The following is a 25,780-nucleotide window of genomic DNA, read 5'->3' as shown; positions in this document are numbered from 1 at the left end:
AAAGAGAGTACAAAACTCGCTATCCGGTGTGATGACTTCGATGACGGCCCGACCCGCAAAAATAGATGAGTCCAAGCAACCTATAATGGGTGACAAGGAAACACCGGGTGAGTTTATAACTCAGTAAGTCATAAGCAATGCACTACTATACATCAATAACATTATCACAAGAGGAACAAAATGGAATGAGACAATTTACTCCATCCATACCGAACCATGCCATAGTTCCTCCAATCTATCGATTCAATTTCATATCAATTCATGCATTCACAATCCATATACTCATCAATAGGACATTGAAGCATTTTCATATATCAATTTATTTTCGTTACAATCAAACCACAAAACAGCCTTTCACCCATCCTACGATAAATTTTTATGTACGTGACTTCAAGTATAGTTGTCACATAGGTTCAACTTACCGAGCTCAACACCAAGTATAAGCATAGCACATATTAGCCATGTACTCGAGACACTTACCCGATCCGCTGTCCGCGATCGTCTCAATAGTGTCGCACACATAGTGTCCATAATGATTCACGAATGTATATTGAGCCCGCACACTCAGTGCTATATAATCAACTCGCACACTTAGTGCCACGTAATCAAATCGCACACTTAGTGCTACATAGTCAGACTCGCACACTTAGTGCCGCATGGTCAATTCGCACACTTAGTGCATCATATTCATTTCGCACACTTAGTGCAACATAGTCAAATCGCACACTTAGTGCTGTACAATTTAATCCCGCGCACTTAGCGCCAATCTCATGGTCATAAATGGTTATCCCGCACGTTTAGTGCCGAGATCAACAACTCAGTACATCTTACCTCTTTTCGTTCATTCAACAATTTCATCATCACATACGTACATGCATATATATATGTATATTTATTCATTCCATTCAGCATCAATACATAACATTATGACCAATGAAATAATACCAACTACATGCTTAATGACTTACCTCGTGTTGGGTAAGACGGTTCCAACTCGGCTACTCGATAACATTTTCTTTGCCTTGCTCGATTCACCTCCTTTAGCTCCTTGAGCTAAATCAATAATTTAACTAGTTTAACCACCTTGCTAAATATTTACAATCCAATCTCACATGTATATGTATGTTAGTATATTCGGCTAATAATCTCATGCAACTACCAAAGCCGAATCAACTAAATGTACTTATGTATATACACATATATCATCATCGAAATCACCTAAGCTTAGACATCAATTTTTAATTTCAAGCAAGTTGCCGAATGCAACCTTACTAAATTCTCATGGATTCAATAAACCATTACCATGAAATCAACAACCAAATTCATAGACAATTTAGGAAAATCACATTGCAAATCTCAAATTCAAACAAAAACCATGGCCGAAATGCACATATAACCACATAACAAAAATATCAAACCTTTGGTTGCCTAACTAGCTTAACATCCATCAAATTTTAAATCAAGAAACTCACCTCATCTATAATGAACCCTCAATACCCTAAAGCATCAAAAACGACATCAAAGAAATTCAACCATCCATGGCCGAATGTCCTTGACCTCTAATCACCTAGATTTTTTTTATTCTTTAAGCCTCATCCAACTCATATTTTTCATTGACAACCTCCTTAACTTCAATTTATTCACCTCTTTAATCATGCTACATTCGACCATTATTTAACAATAATTCATGCATCCTTTTTATTAAACACTCAAAATCAACCATCTTCATACCTCATCACCAAAGACATCAAAATACCAACCAAGAATGTAACATTCATGGCCGAATATCATCTCCATCAATTAACAAAATTTGAACCATGGCTAGGTAGATTTTCACTTACAACTTAAAATATACATGAATCTCAAATAATAATATCAAACATACCTTAGTCTAGCAAACCACCATAGCCGATTTTCTCAAGCCTTTTTTCCCCTTCCTTTCTTTCCTCTATTCGGCCAAGGATGTTCAAGAATGAACTCCTTTTTTTTTCTTTCTTCAATTCACGGCAACAAGGGGGTGAGACCATGTTATTTTTTTTCCATCACCCTTCCTTTCATTATTTAATCACCATGCTTATTATTTTATTTTCTTAACATGCATCACTAGCATAACATGTTGGAGACATGTTTCCACCCATAGCATGGCCGGCCACTATGCTTTAGTTTGGCTAATTGACATGCAAGGACAACATTTTCCCACTTTAATACTATTTGGTCATTACTTATTTACCTATCATAATTTTCCAAGTCTTTCAACTAGATCCTTTCAAGCAAAATTCACATTCATAATATAAAATTAAAACATCAAATTTTTGTACAGGTACTATCACACATATATGATATGCAACTAAAATTTTAACTAAATTTTATGTCTCGGTTTTGTGGTCCCGAAACCACATTCCGACTAGGGTCGAATTAGGGCTGTCACAGTTACTTATTCCGATTGGAGGACTCGTTTGGAATTGTTGGGGTCTAATTGTAACAGAGGGTCTTTGTGGATACATTTCAGCTTGAGTATGCGCGTGTAGAGGGGTAAAGCCTGGAGGGTAAAGGGGTTCATCACTATTTCCTTCTTCAACATTAACAATAGGGTCCTTTCCCTTGTCTTTTCCTCCTTTCAACAGTTGCGTTAACTTTGCCATCATGTCGTCTTGGGATTCTCGCATCTCTCGCTGAATCTTTTCCAACCGCTCTTCTATCTGATCTTGCATATCTCTTTGGAGCTGCTCAAGTTTTTCTAGTCTTTGATCCATGTTCCTTGACTTCGCTCGAGTTCCGTAAGAGTGACGGTTTTCCAGGTTAACTGAAATAATTTTATTTAGTTAGGGTTTTTTAATGGTCATTAATGCATATAATGCAATGCATGAATGCAAAAGGCGTTAATTCTAGTTCAATTTCATTATGAAAACTTTACTAGAAAATAAACTTTTTTACATAAGGTGGATTACATATACGACTTAGCCCTAAAACTCAAAATTCTAATCCTCCTAAGCAACGAGGCTAGCTCCTGTCCTCGACTCGACTCTAATTCGTACTTCACGCTTAACACATCAGCTTGTACTGCTAACGTCTGCAAGTGATCAGCCACCTCTCGAATTTGAAGCACGGCTTCTCCCATGATTTGATCTCTATCTCTTACTTGGTTCTGAAAGTAGTGCAACTGTTCGGTTTGACGATCTTCATTAGATCTCATGTGCTCAATCCGCATCTCGCAACTTCGCAATGCTGCTTCTAACTCTTCAATTCTTCGTTTCATCTCTTCAATTCTACTTAGGCTTGCTTTTAATTCCATCACAGAATTTCGATTTCGATGCCGATGGAGAGATTCTTCTAACTCGGACACTCTATTTTCTAGTTTCCCTTTTTCTTTCAGACTCTTCTTTAAAGTCTCGTTCTGGGTTTGAACTTCTTGAAACCTCGTTTCCCATCTATCAGCTTTGTTCTTTTCTTCTTGAACTTCCTTGCGCCATTGTTCAGAAGTCTTTCCCAACCCGGCGGTTCTCATTGATGATCGCAACTTCTTGTAATCTGTTTTCAGACTATCCAGATCTTCTTCAGCCCTAGCTTTTCCTTTTCTTAATCGCTCCATCTCGAGCTTCTGGACATCTACATCCAACCTTAAGTTTGTTTTTTCTTCCTCCATTTGCTCTATCTGTTTTTCCAACTCTGCATTTCTTCTTTCAAAATCTTGCTTCAAAATTTCTAGTTCAGAAGGGATGACCCGTAAGTGCTCCTCTATCGAATGACTGCCTTCGGGGCTTGATTTGGGGACATTGTCATTGATTCTTCTGACCCTCCATTCTTCATATTCGGGGGTTGTCATTGGTCCTACAGCTAATCGCTTCATTTGGCGAGTCTGATTCCACGCATTGGATATCTCTCGAATCCTCTTTTTGTAGCCATCACCCCCATACGAGAATTCACACTCGGCCAGCCCCTGGGTTGCGGGTATAAACTGTCTTGATCTGTACTGTCTGAGCACTAATAACGGGGCATAGCCAATAGCTCCCCAGATTCCAAGCAAAGGGACCCAATCAAAACTACCGCATCGGTACAAAATTTCGTCTGGAAGTAACCACGGAGCTCTCCATTCAATGCAAGTTTTGAAGAATTGCCATCCATTTTTCCATTGAAATGTCGTCCCTTCTCGGTGTAGCTATCATCTCCTTTAGCGGCGAATAGTTTTCAGAGAAGACCCGATATGACACCTTATCCACTTTTCAAAAATGACTGTGGAACCACGCAAGTAACAACTGTGCACATCCAATGAACCTGCCTTCGCCCGCTCGCCGACAGGTACTCAATGATCTGAATGTCTCCGCTAAAATTGCTGGAACCGGGGTAACTCCTTTATCAAGGCGGTCGAACAAATCAGTAACCGCCTCATCAATATGCCCCAAAACTCTAGGAAAGATAACTAAGCCATATATGCTTAGGGCGAAGATATCTACCCTCTTTTTTATATCCGGGTGCACCAAAGCCACATCTTTCAAACTCCTCCAAGAAATGCACTTGTTATCCCCTTTTGTTTAATTCGGGCCGTAACACACTGCTCACTCATGCCTGTTATGTTCATTAACCTTCTCAAAAAGGGTACATTTGCGGCTCTTGAGTAGATTCTGTCGACTTGACTCTTTGAACACCGAAGTAAAGCCATATATTCTTCTATCGTAGGCACCAAGTCAACTTTCCCGAACGAAAAACAACTATAGGCGGGATTCCAAAATTGTGCGAGAGCCCGGAATAGGTGCTTATCTACCTTTATATCTAGCAGGTACGGCAAGTCCCCGTAATGGGAATAAAACAACTGTCTGGCCTCCTCGTCCCAATGGTCCCAAATTCCTTTCAACTCTTGTAAATCGTTCTGGGTTATGCTGATGCGGGTAAAGTCCCATAGCTCTGATATATATCCTTCAGCCAAACTATCCCCTTTCTCTTGCTGTGTCATTTCCGACCAAATTCGGACTGCCGCATTATCTTCCACCTTATCAAGAAACCTTCTTTCCATGATAAGCTTTCTTTCTAGAAACCGAATATGAACCAACGCCTTGAAATAATGAAATGCCATGCAGTTGAAATGTCATGCATCCAAAGTAAAACAACAAATATCAGTACCAGATATAAACATATAATCCAAGACAATTCAAAAAGAATAAAAGCACATCAGGGTATCTACTAGGGTTTGGTGTAGTTCTACTTAAGGTGAGTTCCTAAGGTTTACTACATGGGGTTTGGTTCTAAAGCAAAGGTACCCGAACCAGCAGATTCCTCGATCTTCACCCATTATAGGCTCATATAGACCGAGTTCGGTTCAGGGGAATACATTTCCCTATGGCTGCACGGAGATGAAAATCTCACGAAGACATAGGTACGGATGTATCCCGAAAGCGATCCACTATCCTGCACGGAGGTGAAAACCTCACGAAGGAGTAGCTTCTCACTCCCACTTAAAAGGTGTGACCAACGGTCATGCAATGCAATGCAAAGATATAAAAGTTTAAAATACGAAACATGATGAAAACTATAGCTCAAAACAAATGAAATGCAATGAGAAGATCGTATATTTAAATCAAATTTTCAACTTTCGACAAAAAGACAAAAAATAATCAACTCATGGCTTAACTCACTTATTTTGAAAAAGTCCCTAGTGGAGTCGCCAAGCTGTTGACACCATTTTTTGGATGAAAACGGGGTCGACTTGGATTTTGAAAAAAAGAATGAAAACGGGAGTCGCCACCAATCCTTTTTTGACGAGGTGTGATTGGGTCACCTCAAAAGGTGGTTGTTTTTAATAAATGATTTAATTTTATTAAAACAACGATTTCGGTCTACGAAATTCAGAAAAATGAGTTCGGGAGTTGGTTACGCACGAGGAAGGATTAGCACCCTCGATACGCCCAAAATTGGTACCTAGTTGATTAATTAGTGTCTTAGTGTCGAAAATTTGAAAACTTGAAAGAATTTAAAATACGATCCCTCTTTGTAAAGAAAATGCTCAAATGTTAAGGACCTTCTCGTCTCACAATATAAAATGTCACATCCAGTAAGTTAGGACACGACATCTTGAATTTTCGAAAACGAGCTTACCTTTTATATAAAAATTCGTGTATTTCAAAAGGTTATTCAGTTAGTTAAGGTGAACGAGGAAAATCGAAACCCAGTAAGTTAGGGCACGTTTCCTCGAATTCCCAAACACCGAATATTGCCTTTACTTGCAAAAATCTTATTTCGAGGTAACGAAATGCCATACCCAGTAAGTTAGGGAACAACACCTCGTATCTCCGAGAATAAGCATTTTTTAAAACTCATGTCACGATTTAAAAGAGTATTCCGTTATTTAGGTTAAAGGAAAAAAATCGAAACCCAATAAGTTAGGGCACGATTGTCTCGAATTACCAAATACGGAATATTACTTTTATGAAAGAATTATTATTGGGTTGGATATAATGATAATAAGAATAATATTAAAGTAAAGTAAACAATAATACTATATATAAATGTATATATATGTATATAATAGAAATACACACTACTATATAATAATAATAAATATAGAAATACAAAAAGCAAATATAATAAAAATATTAAATTAAAGTAATAAAAAATAATACTATATATAAAATATATATACATAAAAATATACACTAATATATAATAGTAATAGTGATAGCAAAAATAATAAAAATATAAGTAATATTAATAATATATTAGAATACAAAAGTAAAGTAATAACAATAGGGGTGATAATAATAATAATACAAACAATAATACATATATATAATAATAGTAGTTAGAAATAAAAAATAATAAAAGTAACAATAATGATAGTAATAATATAAATAAATATGGAGAGGGCATATATAATATAATAATAATATAAAAATAATATATACATGAGAAATAATAATAATAATATAAATAATAGTAAAAATAATAAAATAATAAAACAAAGCTCTCAACTCTCTTTCTCCCTCTTTTCTAAATCCGGCCGTTGGTCCGGCTTTGCTTCGGTCATGGACCCCCACGGGCCGCCATCGGTGCCACCGTACACGGCGGCCGGACCTCAAAAAAAACTTTTTCGATAATGAAAATATGGGTAAGCTTCTTACTTTTATTTTTACTTTCGTATAAAAAAACAAAATAAAATTGAAAGGAAAACAATAAACAAACAAAGAACTAAAGATAAGAATAGACAAAAGAAACCTCTTTTACTTTGATCTTTGATTAATCTCCAAAAACTAGCCTTTCCAAGAAACAAAAATAACCTTTTTTACAAAAAAACACCTCCAAAAAACAAAAAAAACTTCCTCCAAAACAAAGAACAATCCTTCTCCAAAAAACCAAAAACCCACCTCCTAAAAACAAAGTCTTGAATGGCTTTTATAGCCAAATTTTACAAGTGGAGTGGTTGGGGTGGTTTAGGTGGCCAAGGGTGGTTGAGTTGGTGGCTAAGGTGGGTGGCCAACAAAGGTGGTGGAGTAGGTGGCCAAGGTTTTTATTTATTTATTTATTTATTTTTTGTATTTGGGTTGGGATTAGGTTGGGCCAAATTAGGTTTGGTTAGGGTTAGTTTAAGTTGGGCCAAAATTGGGCCTTTACAAACTGAAAAAAATATTTTTTTTTAAATCAACTACTGGGATGTCGAAAATTAATCTCCCAACAACCAAAAATATATATATTTTTTAAATTTGATTTTGAGGTGCCGACAATTAATGTTGCAACATTCAAAAAAAAAAAAATTTTTTTAGTAATAGAGTGCTGGCCATAGGTGTCTTAACACCCTAAATTTGTTTACCGTTTGATGATTGTGTCAAAAATTTATCTAATGTCACCATTTATTACCCTTAACCCCACTTTAGTGTTCACTTTAAATCACTTGAGTGATTATTTTTGAATCAAGTGATTAACATAATTTTTTTTTTGTCATTTGGATAAAATAGCCTAGTACTTGAGATTCAATAGAAGATGTTGAAAGACGGCCTGAGAAGAACAGGTAGCCGGGCTTTTACCTGCCCGTCTTAAACGGTAACATTTAAAGTGGAAAATTAACAAACAAAAATAATAATAAAGTTACACTTACAGTATTGCACTAGCAAAATCAAGCTTTTGAACTCCGATCTTTGAAGTATCCATTACTGCATTCAAACCAAAATTTACATAAAATACAAACCAACAGAAGCAAAATAGATTGATGAGGAAGAGAGCTATACTCTGGTGATATCAGTTGACCTGAGGGACGTGATAATGATTTACTGCATAGTGGAGTGAAGGCGGCGGCTAGAGCAAATAGAGAAGGACGAAGAGGAGTAAAGAGTGAAAAAGACTTATCTGTTACAGAGTGTGCCCAGATTTGCCGTGGTGGCAGTGGAGAACGATTAGGAGTGGTTGAAGCCGCCGAACTAGGCTGTGGTTACAGTATTGTATATCAGGGGACAATGGAAGAAGAAAGGGTCTGGTGCTTTTAGGAAGTCATATTTTCCCTTGATTTATGCAGCTGGTTTTCTGTTTCTTTTTAATTTTGCAACCGTATCAGCTATACAATTATACTGTACAGATGTGACGTTTTATTTTTCAATTTTATTTAATAAATTCCAGCTGTTTTCTTTTTTAATATTATTTTAAATTCTGATATATTAATGATCGACACTCACTTTATTAAATACAATTTTTTAGAGTCAGGAGAATTAAATTGCTGACATTATTTTTTTAAAAATTCTTTTTTTTGGTTGCTGAGACACGAATAACCAGCACCCTCTGCTCGATTGAAAAAATTTAAATGTTGAGATAGTGAATACCCGAGATTAAATTTAAAAAATAATTTTTTGAGTACCGGGATAAATCAATTTAAAGGAAGAAATTTATTTTTTTTAAATTCGATTTTTACTACTGATAAAGCAATTTAATTAAAAGAAGCCATCCTGAAACCGGCCATTAACAGGCCTGTGTCCCAAGAACTGATGCCCGCCATCAGAGTTGGACGGGCACGGTTCCCTAGCCTCTCAAGTCCCATCAGCCACACTTTTTTTAATTTAACTTTAAATCCCGTTTTTTAATTCTTATTCATTACTTTAAATTACTTTAAACCCCATTTTTTTTATTTAAATCCTATTCATTCATTAGTTTAAATTACATTAATTCCTATTTTTTATCACTTTAAATTAATTTATCCTCAAATTATATCTTTTTTAAATTAAAATCGTATTTTTTATAAAAAATCATTTTTTTTCAATTTTTTAAATTAAATTTTTAATTAAATTGATTTATTGGCTATTTTATTAAAATAATCTAAAAAAATTTATATTTATAAAAATAACTCAGGTTTAAAAACAATCACCAAAAATTTTTTAGAACCATGATTGCTTGATAATTTTGTCGGACTTAAAAAAATAATTTTTTTAGTTCTGGCCTGTCAATAACCGAAACCAGTGTATTTTTTAAAAGCGTATCATACTAGTATATATGGAAAAGAAAAGAAAAATATTTTTTTGAGTATTGGCCTATTAATGGCCGGCACCACCTTTACGTGAATTTTTTTTTTTACATTTTTGGGTGTCATTGGCCGGCACCAATATACGAAAAAATTTTTAAAAAAAATTTTTGGTGGTGGCCTGCCAATGGCCGGCACCACATTTATGTAAAAAAATTACATTTTTGACTGTCATTGCCCTGCACCAGTATACGAAAAAATAAAAAAAAAAATTGGTGGTGGTCTGCCAATGACCGGCACCACCTTTATGTAAATTTTTTTTTACATTTTGGGCTGTCATTAGCCTGCACCAGTATACGAAAAAAAAATTGGTGGTGACTTGCCAATGGCCGGCACCACCTTTATGTAAAAAAAATTTACATTTTAGGCTGTCATTGACCGACACCAGTATACAAAAAAATAAAAAAATTTCCCGGTAGCCTGCCAATGGCCGGCATTAAACTTTATATATAGTGAGTGGTTTGGGTTATGATAGTGTAAATAGAATGAGAAAAAAAAAATTTAAGAGAGCCATCAAAATGAGAGTGTTTTGTAGTATATTATGAAATGAGTTTTTTGGATGAGATAGTATATGGAGTTTTTCGTAGTGTACAACCAAATTTTGGGGTTGAATTATATACTGTCATATTTTAATAGAGTTGAATTATATACTGTCATATCCACCCTAAAGGTTATGCTATTAAGGGTTGGATGATTATTTGCACCGTAGATGGCTAATCGAGTTGTCCAACGCAGATGGACATTATCTATGGTGCAATAGTGTTTATTCCGCAACTAGGTTCTGATTATAACCGGTTGGTAGAGTCTCCATGCAAAGGTATCTCATGGGACAATGGAAGAAGAAAAGGTCTAGAGTAGAAAAAGATTAATTGTAAAGAAACTAGTACCGATACAACGTAGATCTGATTCAAGCAGAAGACGATTAATTGTGAAGAAACTAGTATTAAAAATAATTGTATTATTTCTTAAGAATAATTGTATTTTTTATATATGTAAATTTCATATAGTTGTTTAGGATTTAAGGTTTCATTTTTATTGTGTATGTAAATTTAATTTGTCGTGTAGTATTACTTATTTGAATTATTAAATTTTAAATATTACGAAGTCATTTATTCAAACAAATAATTATTTTAGTGAAATTAAATTAAGTAAAAATTAACAGAAAAAATAAAAGAAATCTTTACAGAATAATTTTAAATAATTAAATAATTATTTAAAAATAAAAGAAATATTTACAAAATAATTTTAAATTAAGTAAAAATTAACAGGAAAAAATTAAAATTGTCGCGATCCTGGTGACGTCCCCAACGCTGGCGTGTAACGGTCCGGATGCCTCTGTTAGCGATGTCGTGCACCTTGCTGAGGCGTTTGATAATTGCTTGGTCTGGCTTCCGGTGTAGTTAGAAAGGTAGAATAATCATATACACCATAATCGGGACTTAATTGGTATTGGGTGATCGGAGGTGCCGATGGAAAAATATCCTCAGTGGTGGGTGTACATGTTTCGGGATGGAACTCCGGGTGGTATGAGAATGATTCGAATCGTGTCGAATGTTTAGGCTAGAGGTCGTAACCAAAAATATCTTCGAATGATGGAGGAAATTCATGCAGCGATTCAGGATCCATGTACTGTGATGATAAGCCGGATGCTTCATATTAGGACCCGAGTTCGGTGTTTGAGGCAGTGTCAGACTCGATGTTCCCGAATGGCAGAACTCGGTTACTGTGCGGTTGTGCTTTCCTTGGTTGCCATCGAGAAAATTCAAGTTGCGCGTCTCTTTGGATCATCATGTACTGACCTTGGAATATTAAGGGTTTCCTGTGTGCCATATACCATGATGTGTACTAGGGCATAGGAGAGAACCCTCCCTCTAAGGCATACAAGAGAGGGCGCTTCAAATGTCACTGATTCTACAGAAAGATATACGGTTCATGTTTTTCTACTCAATTTAAAGCGTCCCGACTCGAACCCTTTTTATCCATTCAGTGGAGATCTTTGATGTCGACGGGAGGGTTCGGGATAGGTTGTACACAATCGAACTGCCTCAAAACCCGACCTCCATCATGTCACTCCACCATATGAGCGCCACGATATCTTCCTTAGTATACGGCATCCATATAAACTGCAAAATAAAGACAACATATTACTTTTTTCTTGTGCGTTGCAATGTGTAGATCTCATCTATGAATTGTTCAACATTTAAGTTTGCTCTCACACACGCTGCATGATCATGTGCACACGGATATCGAAGAGTCTGAAATATCTCGCACTCGCATCGTCTGTTTCGCAGATCAGCTGCGTACGACCTAGGTGGAAGACTCGAATGACGACCGATGTACTCCTGAACTCGGAAAGTCTCCAAGTCACGCGAATACAATTCTACATTCATTGTTTATACCCTTCGACTATTTACCGCCATGGCCTTTCGGACGACCTCTACGTACATGTGCCCGGCCTCGATCTGCTTAGCTTGTCTCAACCCCATCTTAGGCATCAATGTCGCCAACCTATAAAATGTTGCCGAGAATACAGCAGAAATCGAGAGATGGCATGTGCGCCTCAATACAGAGTTGACCGCCTCTACGAGGTTTGTCGTTATCTGTCCATACCGAAACCCTTCATCGTAACTTTGAGTCCATTGCTAGTTCTCCATGCTGCCCAACCATGTCCGAAGATTTGTTGGTAAAGATGACATCTGAGATTCAAGCCTTGCGAACTTCTGCCTGAATCTTCTCGGTTCTAACTCATGGGTTGCATATTGAATTTGAGATCACCAATTTAAAAACAACAAAAAATTTGAAAAGTAATTTTTGAAATAAATACAAACAATTTTTTTACCCATGTTCACGAGCTCTTTTTTCCAATCTTTATTCTTGTAATTTCTATGAAAGTTTGCCGCGATGTACCGGATGCAATAAACAGACCTCCACAGAACCCCCGATCGCCTTATCACAGCAAATAATCATTTCGATCTATCTGATATAAGGAAAATGTTGTTTTCTCTGACAACGTGCCTCAACAAATTTGTGAAGAAAAATTCCTAAGACTTGAAGCACTCACGCTCCACGATGGCGAAAGCGATTGGAAGTACATTTCGATTGTCGTCTTGTGCAACAACAATCAGGAGGATTTGCGTGTATTTGCCATACAACCATGTCCTGTCCGCTTGCACCATTGGCTTGCAATAAGGGAAGGCCCTAACACACGGCTCGAACATCCAAAACAATCGGTGAAAAACTTGTTTCCCCGGTTGTATCTCTCCGTTAGGTCTTTTATACGGTAGTGTTTGCAAATCAGTCACTGTCCCCAACACATACTCCTGCATTCCAACTATCCACCCTTGAAGCTCGTTGTATGACGCATTCCAATTACCATACAACTCTCGCATCACCAATTCCTAAGACTTGAAGTACTCACGCTCCACGATGGCGAAAGCGATTGGAAGTACATTTCGATTGTCGTCTTGTACAACAACAATCAGGAGGATTTGCGTGTATTTGCCATACAACCATGTCTTGTCTGCTTGCACCATTGGCTTGCAATAAGGGAATGCCCTAACACACGGCTCGAACATCTAAAATAATCGGTGAAAAACTTGTTTCCCCGGTTGTATCTCTCCGTTAGGTCTTTTATACGGTAGTGTTTGCAAATCAGTCACTGTCCCCAACACATACTCCTGCATTCCAGCTATCCACCCTTGAAGCTCGTTGTATGACGCATTCCAATTACCATACAACTCTCGCATCGCCAATTCCTAAGACTTGAAGCACTCACGCTCCACGATGGCGAAAGCGATTGGAAGTACATTTCGATTGTCGTCTTGTGCAACAACAATCAGGAGGATTTGCATGTATTTGTCATACAACCATGTCCTGTCCGCTTGCACCATTGGCTTGCAATAAGGGAAGGCCCTAACACACGGCTCGAACATCCAAAACAATCGGTGAAAAACTTGTTTCCCCGGTTGTATCTCTCCGTTAGGTCTTTTATACGGTAGTGTTTGCAAATCAGTCACTGTCCCCAACACATACTCCTGCATTCCAGCTATCCACCCTTGAAGCTCGTTGTATGATGCATTCCAATTACCATACAACTCTCGCATCGCCATTTGCTTCGCCCACCATGCCTTTTGGTATGACACTTTATACTTGAATCGAGCTTGCATATCCGCAATAAGGACCGAGACTTGAATGGTGGGTGACTCTTTCACCAAAGGGATGATACAGTTGCATATAGTTTTTGCATCTAACTTTTTATGGTCTTGCGACATATGAGCGGACGTGCATGTGTGTGGACCTTCTAGTTTCCTTATCATCCACATCTGTGTCCGTTGCATTAACGTGGCTCGGACAGGCTATTTACAACCACTCGACGCTTTCCAACATTCTCCTGCGTACAAAGACTGCGTCGACTTCGTTACTTTATAATCCACACCTAACTTCAAGCTAAGTTGTTTTATAGCATGTAAAAAGTCTTTTTTTTTATCAAATTGTTGCCTTACAAACAAGTCTTCGTCAAAATCATTGTCAACTAGGTGAGTCAGCACAATATTTGGGTATTCCGAGAACTTGCATGCAGAAGTCGCATCAGGATCCACGTCGGTCATGAAGGACCCTGGATTATTTCTTATAACTATACTAGGGCCCATGTTTTCGGTCGAATGGGGGTTCGCATTTTCACCCTCCACTGGCCCTTCCTCGTCTATGTCTTCAGGTATGTCATCCAAATCAGGGTCACTAAAATCATCGTTGGGATCACGGTGGGATTGATCATCATTATCGGACTCTTCATCACAATCTTCTATGGTGGCCAACACCTCTGGATGGATCTCTTGACGAGGACACGACTATGGGGTGTTATACGAACACCCACAAGTGTTTGGATTTTCAGGAGTTGGCGTTGACTGTCCAAAACCTGACTGATCTTCCCAAGAGACGTTAAGATCAAAATCAATTTCGGAGCGCTGGCTTGCTCGAATTACCACTTGAATGGGATCTGGTTCAACTATCTCAGCGAACAACTCAACTAGGCTGGGATTTTCTATTTTAGGGGGGCAATAAATTGCTATCATTGTCCCTAAATCATCATCATCTTCAAGCTTCATTTCTGAGAACTTTAGCGGATCGGTTGAAACCGAAAATCTATAAAATAGTCTCAACATTTGCTTCCTGCAACGACTTGCTATCTTTGTACTGATTTTTCGTTTTAAATCCAACAGTGAAATCTGTTTGTTGAATCTCATTCCTATTTTTTTCGGCTTCGAAATACACAGCCTTCTTCAGTTGTATTTATCATTTCTTCATCGAAATGAATATAAACAAACAATATTTGGGAACTCATTTAAAAAAATGCTTTCTTCTAAATAGAGGAAAAAAAATTCAAACCAAAGAAAATGGAAGATTAAATACATATATATTTGATAAATTTGGTGCCGGCCATTGACAGCCCGAAATGTAAAAAAAATTTATATAAAGGTGGTGCCGGCCATTGGTAGGCCACCACCAATTTTTTTTTATTTTTTCGTATACTGGTGCCGTCCAATGATAGCCCAAAATATAAAAAAAAAACAAATTTTACATAAAGGTGGCGCCGACCATTGGCAGGCCACCACTAAATTTTTTTTATTTTTCGTATACTGGTGCCGACCAATGACACCCCAAAATGTAAATTTTTTTTACATAAAGGTGGTGCTGGCCATTGGCAGGCCACCATCAAAATTTTTTTTCGTATACTGGTGCCGAAAAATAACAGCTCAAAATGTTAAAAAAAAATTTACATAAAGGTGTGCCGGCCATTAGCAGGCCACTACCAAAAAAAATTTATTTTTTATTTTTTATTTTTTCGTATACTGGTGCCGGCCAATGACAGCCCAAAATGTAAATTTTTTTTTACATAAATGGCCGGCACCACCAAAATTTTTTTTTATTTTTTTCGTATACTATTGCCGGCCAATGACAGCCCAAAATGTAAAAAAAATTTACATAAAGGTGATGCCAGCCATTGGCAGGCCACAACCAAATTTTTTTTTATTTTTTCGTATACTGGTGCCTGCTAATGACCCCCCAAAATGTAAAAAAAAATTTCTCGTAAAAGTGGTGTCGGCCATTGATAGGCCAGCACCCAAATTTTTTTTCTTTTTTTTTCCTGTATACAAGTATGATACGATTTTTTTAAAAAAAATACACTGGTTCCGGCCATTGACAAGCCAGAACCAAAAAAAATTATTTTTTTTAAGTCCGACAAAATTATCAAACAATAATGGGTCCAAAATATCAGGTGGTGCCGGCCATTGACAGGCCACCATCCCATTTTACTGTTCATTTCAAGTTATTTTGGTGATTATTTTTAAACTTGAGTTATTTTTATAAATATAAAAAATTTTTGGATTATTTTGATAAAATAGCCTGATTTATCATTTAATTATTTTATTTTTAATTAAAAAATTATCTGATAAAGTATATACTAACACTCAAAAAAATAATTTTTTAATAATAAAAAAATGGTATAATGTATTTTTGTCCAACACCCAAATAACTTTTTTAAATATTGGTATAAATATATATCATTATGTTACGGTTTGAAAAAAATATATACTGGTGTTGCCATTAACTCCCCATCACAAAAAATATATATATTTTTTTAATACCTAACACAATTATCAGACAATTCAAAAATTAATGTGGTGCCGACCACTTAAGCCCCTCAACCTAATTTTACTATTCATTTTAAGTTATTTGAGTGATTACATTTTAATGTAGGTTATTTTTGCAATTATTTTTTTTTAGATTATTTGAGTAAAATAGTGAGTTTGAAGCTCTAAGTTCAAATTTTTAGGTTCAAAGCTACATTTTATTTTTTGGATTTAAGATTCAAAGCTACATTTTATTTTTTGGATTTAAGATTGAGGGTTAGAGGTTCAAAGTTTACAAATTAAGACTTAGGTTTTACTACTCAAATTCCTAAAAAACATCACAAATTGTCTAAATTTCTAAGTTGTCTATTTCAAATAGACTAATTTAAGGGCTTAATTCTTTAAACATAGAACTCAGTTTGGCTAGGAAAAGATCACATTTCATACAATTAAAATCAGCTAAAATTCGAGTAGAATGAGCAAACGATGATTTTAAAAAGTCTTAGATTTAGTTATCCAAATAAATTAAAAACCTTTAGGATTTAGTTAAGATTTTCTCCTTTTTTTCATTAAAATTTTCAAGCTAATTAAAATAGAAGAGCCTAAATGTAGCACCATATACTACTTTCTTGCATACTAAAAACGGATGTGAGGGGAGGACACAAGCTAGTTCAAAAAAACTGTTATCCTGGTAAAACGGATACAATTATATTCAACCTTGTACCGATACAAACGAGTAAATTCCTTCTCTCGATACCATTCTCCGGTAGTCAATTAACGTAAAGCTTAGAACTGACTAATATCTAAAGCATATTACACAGCCAATGCGGAATTCATGAGTTCTGAGTAGTCGTTAGTGCCGTCTAGGCAATTCTTCTTACATTGCAACATCTGGATCGAGCCGTTTTTGTATAGCAGCTGCAGCCTGTAAATGTAAAACAGCAATGGTACATCAATTATTGACGATGGGATAATTCAAGATTGTGCAGGTAAGAATAAAACCGACAGTGCATTCTCACCTCAAAGTTGCCGATTTTGTACAAGTAAGCCATCTCTTCCCGTAACTGAGTTTGTTCTTTCATTGCTTGCGCCTGCAAATTTATATAGACGGAGGTGAGAAAAGCATAACATGTCTGGGGTTCAACAGATTAGCACAAAATGGTCACTATGTTTGGAAGGCTAAGAAAAACTAACCATTCCACTCTGCATAGCAAGTTTCAAAGCTTGAACCTCTTCTTCCTTCTGCTTTTCACGGGCCATAAGCATTTCTTGCCTGAAAATGCAGATTCAGATTATGAGCTGTTGTTAAGATCATCAAATTTCACATTCAAATCCCCGTACTACATAACTAAAGAAAACAGGCATCCACTATCAGTTTTCCTCCGAAGAGGCAGAAATAAACCTTGCAAATAACATATTTCATGGTAATATCGGATCGGTAAACCGGATGTTACAAACAGTTCTGGATAGGCATTTCACAGTTGAGATTTCCAAACAATTCTTGTTTATGACAACCCCATCATCTTATTGCACATCTCAAATACACATGTTACATGACGGCATAAAGTGCGACATCATACTTACTTAGGATGATCAAGGGATGTGCAAATAAACAGCCATTAACTACTACGGATGCAAAATCTGTGTAACGAAATTGCATTTAAGAAACAACCTCCATTAGGAGTTCATCTAATGATGAATCTAAGAACAGTGATAACTGATGCAGTAAATGGCAGTTTTTAAGCAATTATACCAATCAATAGAGCTTAAGAGAAAAAAAAACACGGGTCAAATATAAGTTAAATTCAAAGAAAGCTATATTCAATAAAGCTGAAAAACAAGAATATCAACTACTTCAAATAAAATATGGCATAAAATGATGCATCAAAATGTACCGGCGCTGTTCTTCATCATTGAATACAGTACGCTCTCCTTGGAGAACCTTTTTAACACCCTTTTTGTTCTCTTTCTCCATTTGGCGCTTATAATAAGCATCAAGGTTATAGTATCTGCAATGACCAATAAAGAAGATATCATGTCCATGCCCACATGATAACCCAACATACATGCCAAGTTATTGTTATTTCATTTCTTGGAATGCAAGAAATCAGTGATAAAGAAAAGATGAACTAGACCAACAGGAACACAACCAAAAACCCATTAAATAAAACACCAATCTCTTAAATGATGAGTCAGTTCCTTTTTTTGTGGCTGGGACTATTATGTACCTAAGTAGACAAAGGAAGACATGCTTTCAAGATAAGTAACTCATAGTGTCCGACACAGGTATATGTCCAGAACTGGTCGAAGGGTTCTTAAAGAACCATGTCTAGATATGAGGTGAAACATAAACACTTCAAGAAAAATGAAGAGTCAAAGGCAACACAGATTTCAAAGGGAAAAACATGCATAAATCATACCAACATCCTTTTTTTTTTCTCCGATTAAGAATTTTATAACACACATTCTTGTTGAAACAAGAATCTCTAATTCTATATGATTACAAAGCCTTACTTTTTGGAAGGAAAGGTGGCTGTGTTGTGATCTTCCATAAAACTGCAAAAATAAACACAAAATTTTAGATTTGCAAAATTAATTTAAACAACAATACAGTTAATTTTGCACGCATTGTTCAAATAAGACCATGAGAAGAGAAGAGAATCAAAACAAAAATTCACATACTCTTTAAACAACTGCTTCTCTTCCCAGTTGGGCAAGCTTTCCAAGTTTATCTGTGAAGAGAGAGAAAAAAAATATAGTTACAAACAAACTCCAAATCATTGATTCAACAAGAGCTGATCAATAAAGAACTTTCATATTTCTCTCACGACAAATTGAACATAAAACCATACATTCACCGTTAATAAATAACCTGAGAAATAGCTCATTTAAATACCTGTTTCACTTCAGCTAACCATGCTGTGAATTCAGGTCGCTTATTCCTACACATTACAGAAACAGTAATAAGAGGCTCCAATTTTCAATCTCAATAATAATGCAAGATAGGAGTTAGCATTTTTCTAACTTAAAAGGGTAAAAGTATCATGAAGGCCCTATACTAGGAATCAGATTGAGTTTTATCCCTTTATTCAAAAAGTAGCAAATTAGTTCCTGTATATTAGATTAAAGAGCAAATTGATTCTTTCTATTACAAATTTCATCATTCTTACTATTAAAAACTGGCATGACTAACATAACCAAACAGTTATTCATGGCATGCCAGGCGTAACCCATTCTGAGAGAGGAGCAGTTTTTAAGGATGAAATTTTAACAGTTGAAATATAACATTCTAAGAACATTTCCAACTTAAAATTAAGCTGCAAATTTCCACATATATAAATTAGTTTCAATTCCAACAATTTCCAAGAAGCAAAAAAACTAAAATAAATAAGAATTTCAATCTCAACCATAATAAAACCTTGGAACCAGCATTTTTGGCAACTGAAATATGAAATTTTACAAGAAGCATACCCAGAATTCCCATTTTCATATACGTAAAACTTGTTCCATTTCCAACAATTTCTCAAAGAAAAATAGAGAAGTAAATGAAACTTACCACATATCAGTTTCTCTGATAATTCCATATTTCCCCCACGAATTTGTAACAGCACCTTTCTTCCCTTTCTCTAACTTATCCTTCTTTTTCTTTGCTTTCCTTTCTTTCTCTTTTCTCTTCTTTCTTTTCCTCTCCTCGTCTCTCTCTTTTTCTTTCTTTCTCCTTTTCTTTTCCTTCTCTTTCTTCCTCCTTTTCCTTTCCCTTTCTTCTCTCTCCCTTCTCTTCCTCTTCCTCCTCCTCCTCTCCTCCTCCGAATCCGAATACCCTGATTCCGTTTCCGAATACTCCGACTGGGATTCCGATTCGGATTCTGAGTCCGAATACGAATACTCTTCACTGATACCGCTGCTGCTGTCGTGTCTTCTTCGTGGTTTGCTCGGTCGTTTCCCTTTGTCGCTTTTGCTGTGGCTTCTGGGCTTTGTATCTTCGGATTCTGAGTCGGATTTGTGTTTGGGTTTGGGTTTAGATGGTGTTCCCGTTTCTTCGTCGGAGTTCTCTGAGAGAGAACCGTTTCGATATTTACCCATATTCTCTGGTTCTTCGAGGTTTTGAGATTGAAAGGAGGACGAAAGCGAGGGATTTAACAATAATTTGTAGGTTGGGGTGGAGGCCCCTAAAAGAGAAGCGTGTTTGGTTGCAAAGAAAATGATTACGGAACTCGGAAAATGGAAATGAAAACTGGGTCGGGCTAACCTGCTTTTACATCCTCTAAGTGGGCTTTCATTAGCATCACTTGACTTAGATCCCATGATTTATGTTTTTTTTGTCTAACTAGTTATTTTAAGAAATCATATTTGGTTGTTATTAATTGTGAGTATTCGATCGAGTCGAAATATTTTAAGTTAGTGGAGTTGATAAATCCTATTTTAACAATCGAACTTAATTTGAAATTTTTCAAATCGATTAAAAAAATTTCGAGTCAAGTTAACAAATTATATTATTTATACTCAATGTTTTGTTTACATGGACTGATTATTTAACAAGTAAACGAAATATAAGATTATTTAACTACATAAATAATATAATAATTTTGCATTTTAACTTCATGGGTAAACATTTATCAAAACAATGCTTCGCTGTATTGGAATAGAGGCGTAATGGATTAGAGGCGTAATGAAATAGAGGCGTAATAACAAATCAATTGTTTGGTTGAATGTAATAGAATAGAGGCGTAATAGTAATATTGTGTTTGGTTGAATGGAATAGAGGTATAATAGCATAATGGAAAAAACTAAAATGACTAAAATACCCTTACCATAAATTTGTTTTGGTAAATGATTATTGTTATTGTTATTTAAATTTTAATAAGATTATTAATATCAATAATAAATGATTTAATCATATTTAAACATAATTATTATTAAATATATTATAATTAAAATATATAATTTAATAAAATTCTTAATAATCAATATTCTTATATGAATTTACTCAAATCATAATATATGATACTATAAAATATAAATTAACATAATTATTATTAAATATATTATAATTAAAATATATAATTTAATAAAATTCTTAATAATTAATATTCTTATATGAATTTACTCAAATCATAATATATGATACTATAAAAGATAATTTGAAATAATTAATATTAAATATATTTTAATTAAAATATATGATTTAATAAAATTTAAAATAATTATAATTAATAAATTATCTTATATGAATTTGTATAATTTAAAATAATTATTATTACATATAATTTAATAATAATATATAATTTCATAAAATTCTTGATAATAAATTTTCTTATATGAATTTATACAATTTAAAATAATTAATATTAAAAAGAACTAAAAAGCACGTCCCGATGAATTTGGATAAATGATTGTCTAGATGCACTTGAATCAATAAATTCATTCTTGATGTAAAAATCTTTTTTATATTAATTTATATAATTTAAAATTTCAAAATACTAATAATATAAATAACCACTTATTAAAAAATACATATAGAATGGATCTAGATAAATAGGTGTCCAAATTCAATTGTATCTAGATAATATTCAAATAATAAACATAAAACAGAATGGAATGAAGAGGGCAGACAGTAAAAATTTTGCCATGAAAGTATGACTGGGGATGCCTGCTAAATAGAATGCATGTCTTACAAGATCCACCTTGTTTCTCAAATGATTGGATAAATTTTTCTCACACAATTATTTTCTTATCATTCAGCCTAATCTTTCCAACCCAGATCACCGCACAAGAGAAAAAGGGGTTAAAACAACAGAAACGGTTCAGAAATTCTAGTCGAGACCAAAAGCTTGGCCATTAAATTCACAAAGATGTCAATAGCCCCAGTAGTCATTCCGGATCTCATCATCGAATTTCTTTTTAAGCTCTGGATGTTTCTCAAAGTACTTGTCTGCGGTCATGGTGCTGATCTTTTGCTGCTCATAAAAAAAGATAAAAAATTCAGCAATTGTGATTTGGAACACAACAACACACATTTCAGCATTGTTTTATTTATTACCTTAAGTTCTTGAACCTCGGCAATTTCTTTCTCCAATCGCTCAGACTCTTTCAAGGATTTCTCCTCTGCCTCTTTCAATTCTACAAGCTATAACCACAAATAAATAGCACATCATTCGAGGAAAAAACTTGGAGACAGGGTAAAAGAGAGTCAATTATCCTGTTGATTCTCACCAATGCATCAAATTTTGGTTTGTATTGAGGAGTGACAGTGTCAACAAACTTGGGGATCTCTACACATGCAATGGAAGAGTATATAACATTTGTAACGGTGAATCCCTCAAAACTCCATCAAAACCTTATAACAAGCATGATAAATATGATTACTTCGACTGCTAGAAATTGCAGACAAGTGAGAATTGAGTAGCTAGATGTCTATATTTTCTTCATTCTACTTTGAACATAAGTATAGGAGTATCTCAAGTTTTGGTGTCCAGAAGAATCTGATCACATAATAGCATTATTGAAATGAAACATCTACGGCATTAATCTGAAATTGTTAAATGCTAATAACATTCAACAAGTGACTTGCACACAAATAAGAATTGTATTTGCAAACAAAATAGCAGCCAATTTAAACAATGTCCTCATTGGCAATTGATTTCCATTTAACTTTCAGTGAAGTATGGGGCATGGAACTGATCTAGGAAAGATCAAGGAGATCTGGAGCTGGAAAATGATTGATAACTGTGTTACACAAACTCGAGTGCAAGTGTCAGATCAGGCTAAATGTCCAAACTGGGTATGTTCAACTTTTTTCCAAGAATTTGTAGGGTCCTTGAAGGGTCATATCCCCATCTCTATGGTCCAGATATAGGTCAGGCATTGATATTTCTGTAAAAAACAGTCAGAGAAATATAAAGCAATAGCAATAAAATCCATACTTTACTAATACCCTTTCCAAAACCCCAAAAACTGAGAGTGAAGAAAGGAAAGAGCTAGCTACTTAAGGTGACCATATCAGCATCCAACTAAGTAATAGTTCCCTTGTACCATAGAGATGATCTTCAAAGTAACAAATTCAAGAAGTGGCACCGCATGAGGAACACAAACATGTGGAAGCCAAACAATTTATGATTTTATAGACCTGCAACTGATCTAAGCATAACCATATATAGGATGACTGGAAATTTGGATAGAGAGTAGGCCAAATAAGATAACTATCAAATTAACTTACTCTCATATGCCTCTTTGTACATATCTACCAGGCGTGAGCCAATTCATTTTCTATAGTACTCCCAGTCAATGGGTTCAGGTTCCTGCTTAAGAAATCGAATTATTAACAAGATAGGACTGAAACCTTGAACAAAACTAAAATTTCCTTAAAAATGAAAAAAGAAAGGTTCCAAAATCAAATCTTGAACAAAAAAATTCAACCTTATTGAAAATTTATTTCAATATAAAATATTAAAATCATCATTAAAAAACTAAAACCCTAAGATCTAATCAACGGATTAACCCAACAAATCTATGAAAAAAATCAATAAAAATGCTAAAAAGGAGCTAGGGATTAGAGAGAATATAAGAAAAAGACCTGGCTGAATTTGGTTTGTAAAGTAGAGTTAACTTCATCAAAAGTGCGACGAAGAGTAGCGAACTCTTTGCGAGCCTCATCGGAGACCAAAAGCTTAGCCATCCCTTCCCAATCAATGTTCTTTGATGCTTTGAACGCGACATCGACGACTTTCTTCCCCGGTCCGCTCATTTTTCTCGCACTTTCTCGCTTCCCAAACGCGAGACGGTGGAGATTTGGTTCGAAAAAAACTGCTGCTGATGTTGGGAGGGAGAGGGTGGGGTGGAGCAGCAGATTTTGGCTGTGGAGGGTAAAATAGAAACGATTAGCTAATCCTTACTTTTGAAACGGAATGGCTAATCGTTGTTGAAGCAGAGAAAATGAGGAATACATCCGTGTTGTAATAGGCCTGTAATAGGCAATACATCAAACCAAACACGGGATTAAGTGGCGTTTAGTGGGGCCCACGGATTAAGTCAATACACCCAACCAAACACGCTCTTAGTTTTGTATTTTAATTTAATGGTTTTGACTTTTAACTTTAGAAAAGATAAACATTTATCAAAATGACGCAGTTTTGTCTTTTCTTATTTGAATTTTCGAATAACTCGAATTGTATAATTCATATTCTAGTTAAACTGAAAATTTTGATTTTTTATTCGAGTTGATCTGAATAACTCGATTAACTCGAACTATTTAATTCAAAATTTGAATTTTTTTATTGAGTTTTTTAAATCGAATCGGATTTTACTCACCCCTAAACTTGTAATTACTTTTTTGATTTTATGTGTGTTGCATGTGAATATCTATACTATTTATAATATCTTTTATTTGGTTGATGTCAACATGTCATTTTCAATCAGGTTACCATTTCGATTAGAGAAATTATAAAAATGATTTTATGTAATTAAAATATATTATATTATTTAAAGGTATTTTAATCTTTTTATTTTAACAAACTAATAAAAATTTTCATATTGTGATATTTAAACCTAAACCAATTGCATCATTAAAATTTTTAATTTACCACTCAACCAAAATTTTATTTTAATATTTTTATTTTATAATGCATATTTTACTACTTCTATCAATTTTATTTATTAATAATCTTTTTAGACCTAATTTTTTTAATATATCATATATATTTTATGTGTTATTATTAATTAGTTTCAGACCATATATTTCATTATTTATTTTATATTATTTTTAAACACATATTTATGCTCTATATTTATGATTTTCACACATATGTACGGGTAATAAAAATTTTAGGATATGTAAGTAATTATTATTTTTAATATATATATAATGGTCAAAAGAATAAAAGAATTTAAAACCATAATTTAAATAATTGTACGATACTCAAAAAAAATTATATTGTTTAAAAGATGAATATGTTGTAGATTCATATTTTCTATTATTTAATCTTCATTTTATTTGCAAAATTAAAATAAATCAACTCAAAAAGAGTATTTACTCTTCAATTAAAAAAGAGGCCGTACTCTTTATTAACTCTAAACTTTAAAAGGGTGTGGTAATTTTAACAACTTACAATCTAACAAAGATAAATTTTGAAATTGTGAACATAATTTCTTCAAAAAAAGCATTGAGGGATGACCGAATCGAAAATTTACCTCAAAAGGGGGACAACACATTAGATGATCTTGACACCCTTTGTATTGAGAACATAAAGACTTCTAAATTCATGTCCTCTACCAATAATATGTTTCATTATAAGATCCTGAAAGATACAATGATCGGGAAAAAAATGAGACACGATAATTTAAGGCACAAGTAAGGTTACTAACAAATAATAGGTTAAAATAAAAATCTAAGAAGTTCAACACCAAGTTTAGGAAAATAGATGGTGTTGATGTTAATCCATTAGGTAAAACAACTTTAGAAATATTTGTAGGAGAATAAATAGTGAAAAAAGAGATTTGTATTATCTGTCATGTGATTTGTAACACTAAAATCAATGGCCCATTTAGAAGATGAAGAAATGAGACACTTGATGGAGTTACCTGACACAGCAATGATAGAAGAATTGGGTTTTTGTTACTTGATATTGCAATAATTGTTTCCTATGATCTCTGAGGACCTTATTTT

At 34.6% G+C, this 25,780-nt stretch overlaps 2 protein-coding genes and 1 pseudogene across 3 annotated transcripts; all 3 read right to left on the bottom strand.

The window, feature by feature from the left end:
- Positions 1-2,874: 2,874 nt before the first annotated feature.
- LOC121216899 (protein GRIP-like) lies at positions 2,875-8,509 on the bottom strand. Of its 2 annotated transcripts, XM_041092400.1 has the most exons (3): positions 8,211-8,509; positions 8,081-8,135; positions 2,875-5,047 (listed from the first exon to the last, which is right to left on the bottom strand). In XM_041092400.1, the coding sequence occupies exon 3, from the start codon at positions 3,845-3,847 to the stop codon at positions 2,945-2,947; it is 903 nt and encodes a 300-aa protein (XP_040948334.1). In that variant the 5' UTR covers positions 3,848-5,047; positions 8,081-8,135; positions 8,211-8,509; the 3' UTR covers positions 2,875-2,944. The 2 variants fall into 2 exon arrangements, with proteins under 2 accessions (XP_040948334.1, XP_040948333.1); XM_041092399.1 differs by having other exon boundaries at positions 8,081-8,509.
- Positions 8,510-16,789: 8,280 nt separating this feature from the next.
- LOC121216898 (vicilin-like seed storage protein At2g18540) lies at positions 16,790-20,395 on the bottom strand. Its single transcript, XM_041092398.1, has 8 exons — positions 19,676-20,395; positions 19,016-19,061; positions 18,802-18,851; positions 18,634-18,675; positions 18,015-18,128; positions 17,314-17,392; positions 17,139-17,210; positions 16,790-17,044 (listed from the first exon to the last, which is right to left on the bottom strand). Exons 1-8 carry the CDS (start codon positions 20,200-20,202, stop codon positions 16,997-16,999), a joined length of 978 nt encoding a protein of 325 aa, XP_040948332.1. The 5' UTR covers positions 20,203-20,395; the 3' UTR covers positions 16,790-16,996.
- A 1,252-nt stretch (positions 20,396-21,647) lies between these two features.
- LOC107909502 (ATP synthase subunit d, mitochondrial-like) lies at positions 21,648-23,937 on the bottom strand (annotated as a pseudogene).
- Between the last annotated feature and the right edge of the window lie 1,843 nt (positions 23,938-25,780).

Source organism: Gossypium hirsutum, chromosome D05 (genome assembly GCF_007990345.1).
Source record: "Gossypium hirsutum isolate 1008001.06 chromosome D05, Gossypium_hirsutum_v2.1, whole genome shotgun sequence".
Taxonomy (NCBI): Eukaryota; Viridiplantae; Streptophyta; class Magnoliopsida; order Malvales; family Malvaceae; genus Gossypium; species Gossypium hirsutum.
The sequence above is the reverse complement of the archived record's forward strand: the minus strand, read 5'-3'. Positions and strand labels throughout refer to the sequence as shown.

What these genes read in the sequence shown, in the direction of transcription:
- LOC121216899 (XM_041092399.1), bottom strand. Translation starts at nt 3,847, where the DNA reads ATGAAGCGATTAGCTGTAGGACCAATGACAACCCCCGAATATGAAGAA.
- LOC121216898 (XM_041092398.1), bottom strand. Translation starts at nt 20,202, where the DNA reads ATGGGTAAATATCGAAACGGTTCTCTCTCAGAGAACTCCGACGAAGAA. An exon ending in ATCAGAGAAACTGATATGTG is followed by an intron (nt 19,062 to 19,675) that starts GTAAGTTTCATT and finishes TGTAATGTGTAG; the next exon opens with GAATAAGCGACCTGAATTCA. An exon ending in GAGAAGCAGTTGTTTAAAGA is followed by an intron (nt 18,676 to 18,801) that starts GTATGTGAATTT and finishes TTATTTTTGCAG; the next exon opens with TTTTATGGAAGATCACAACA.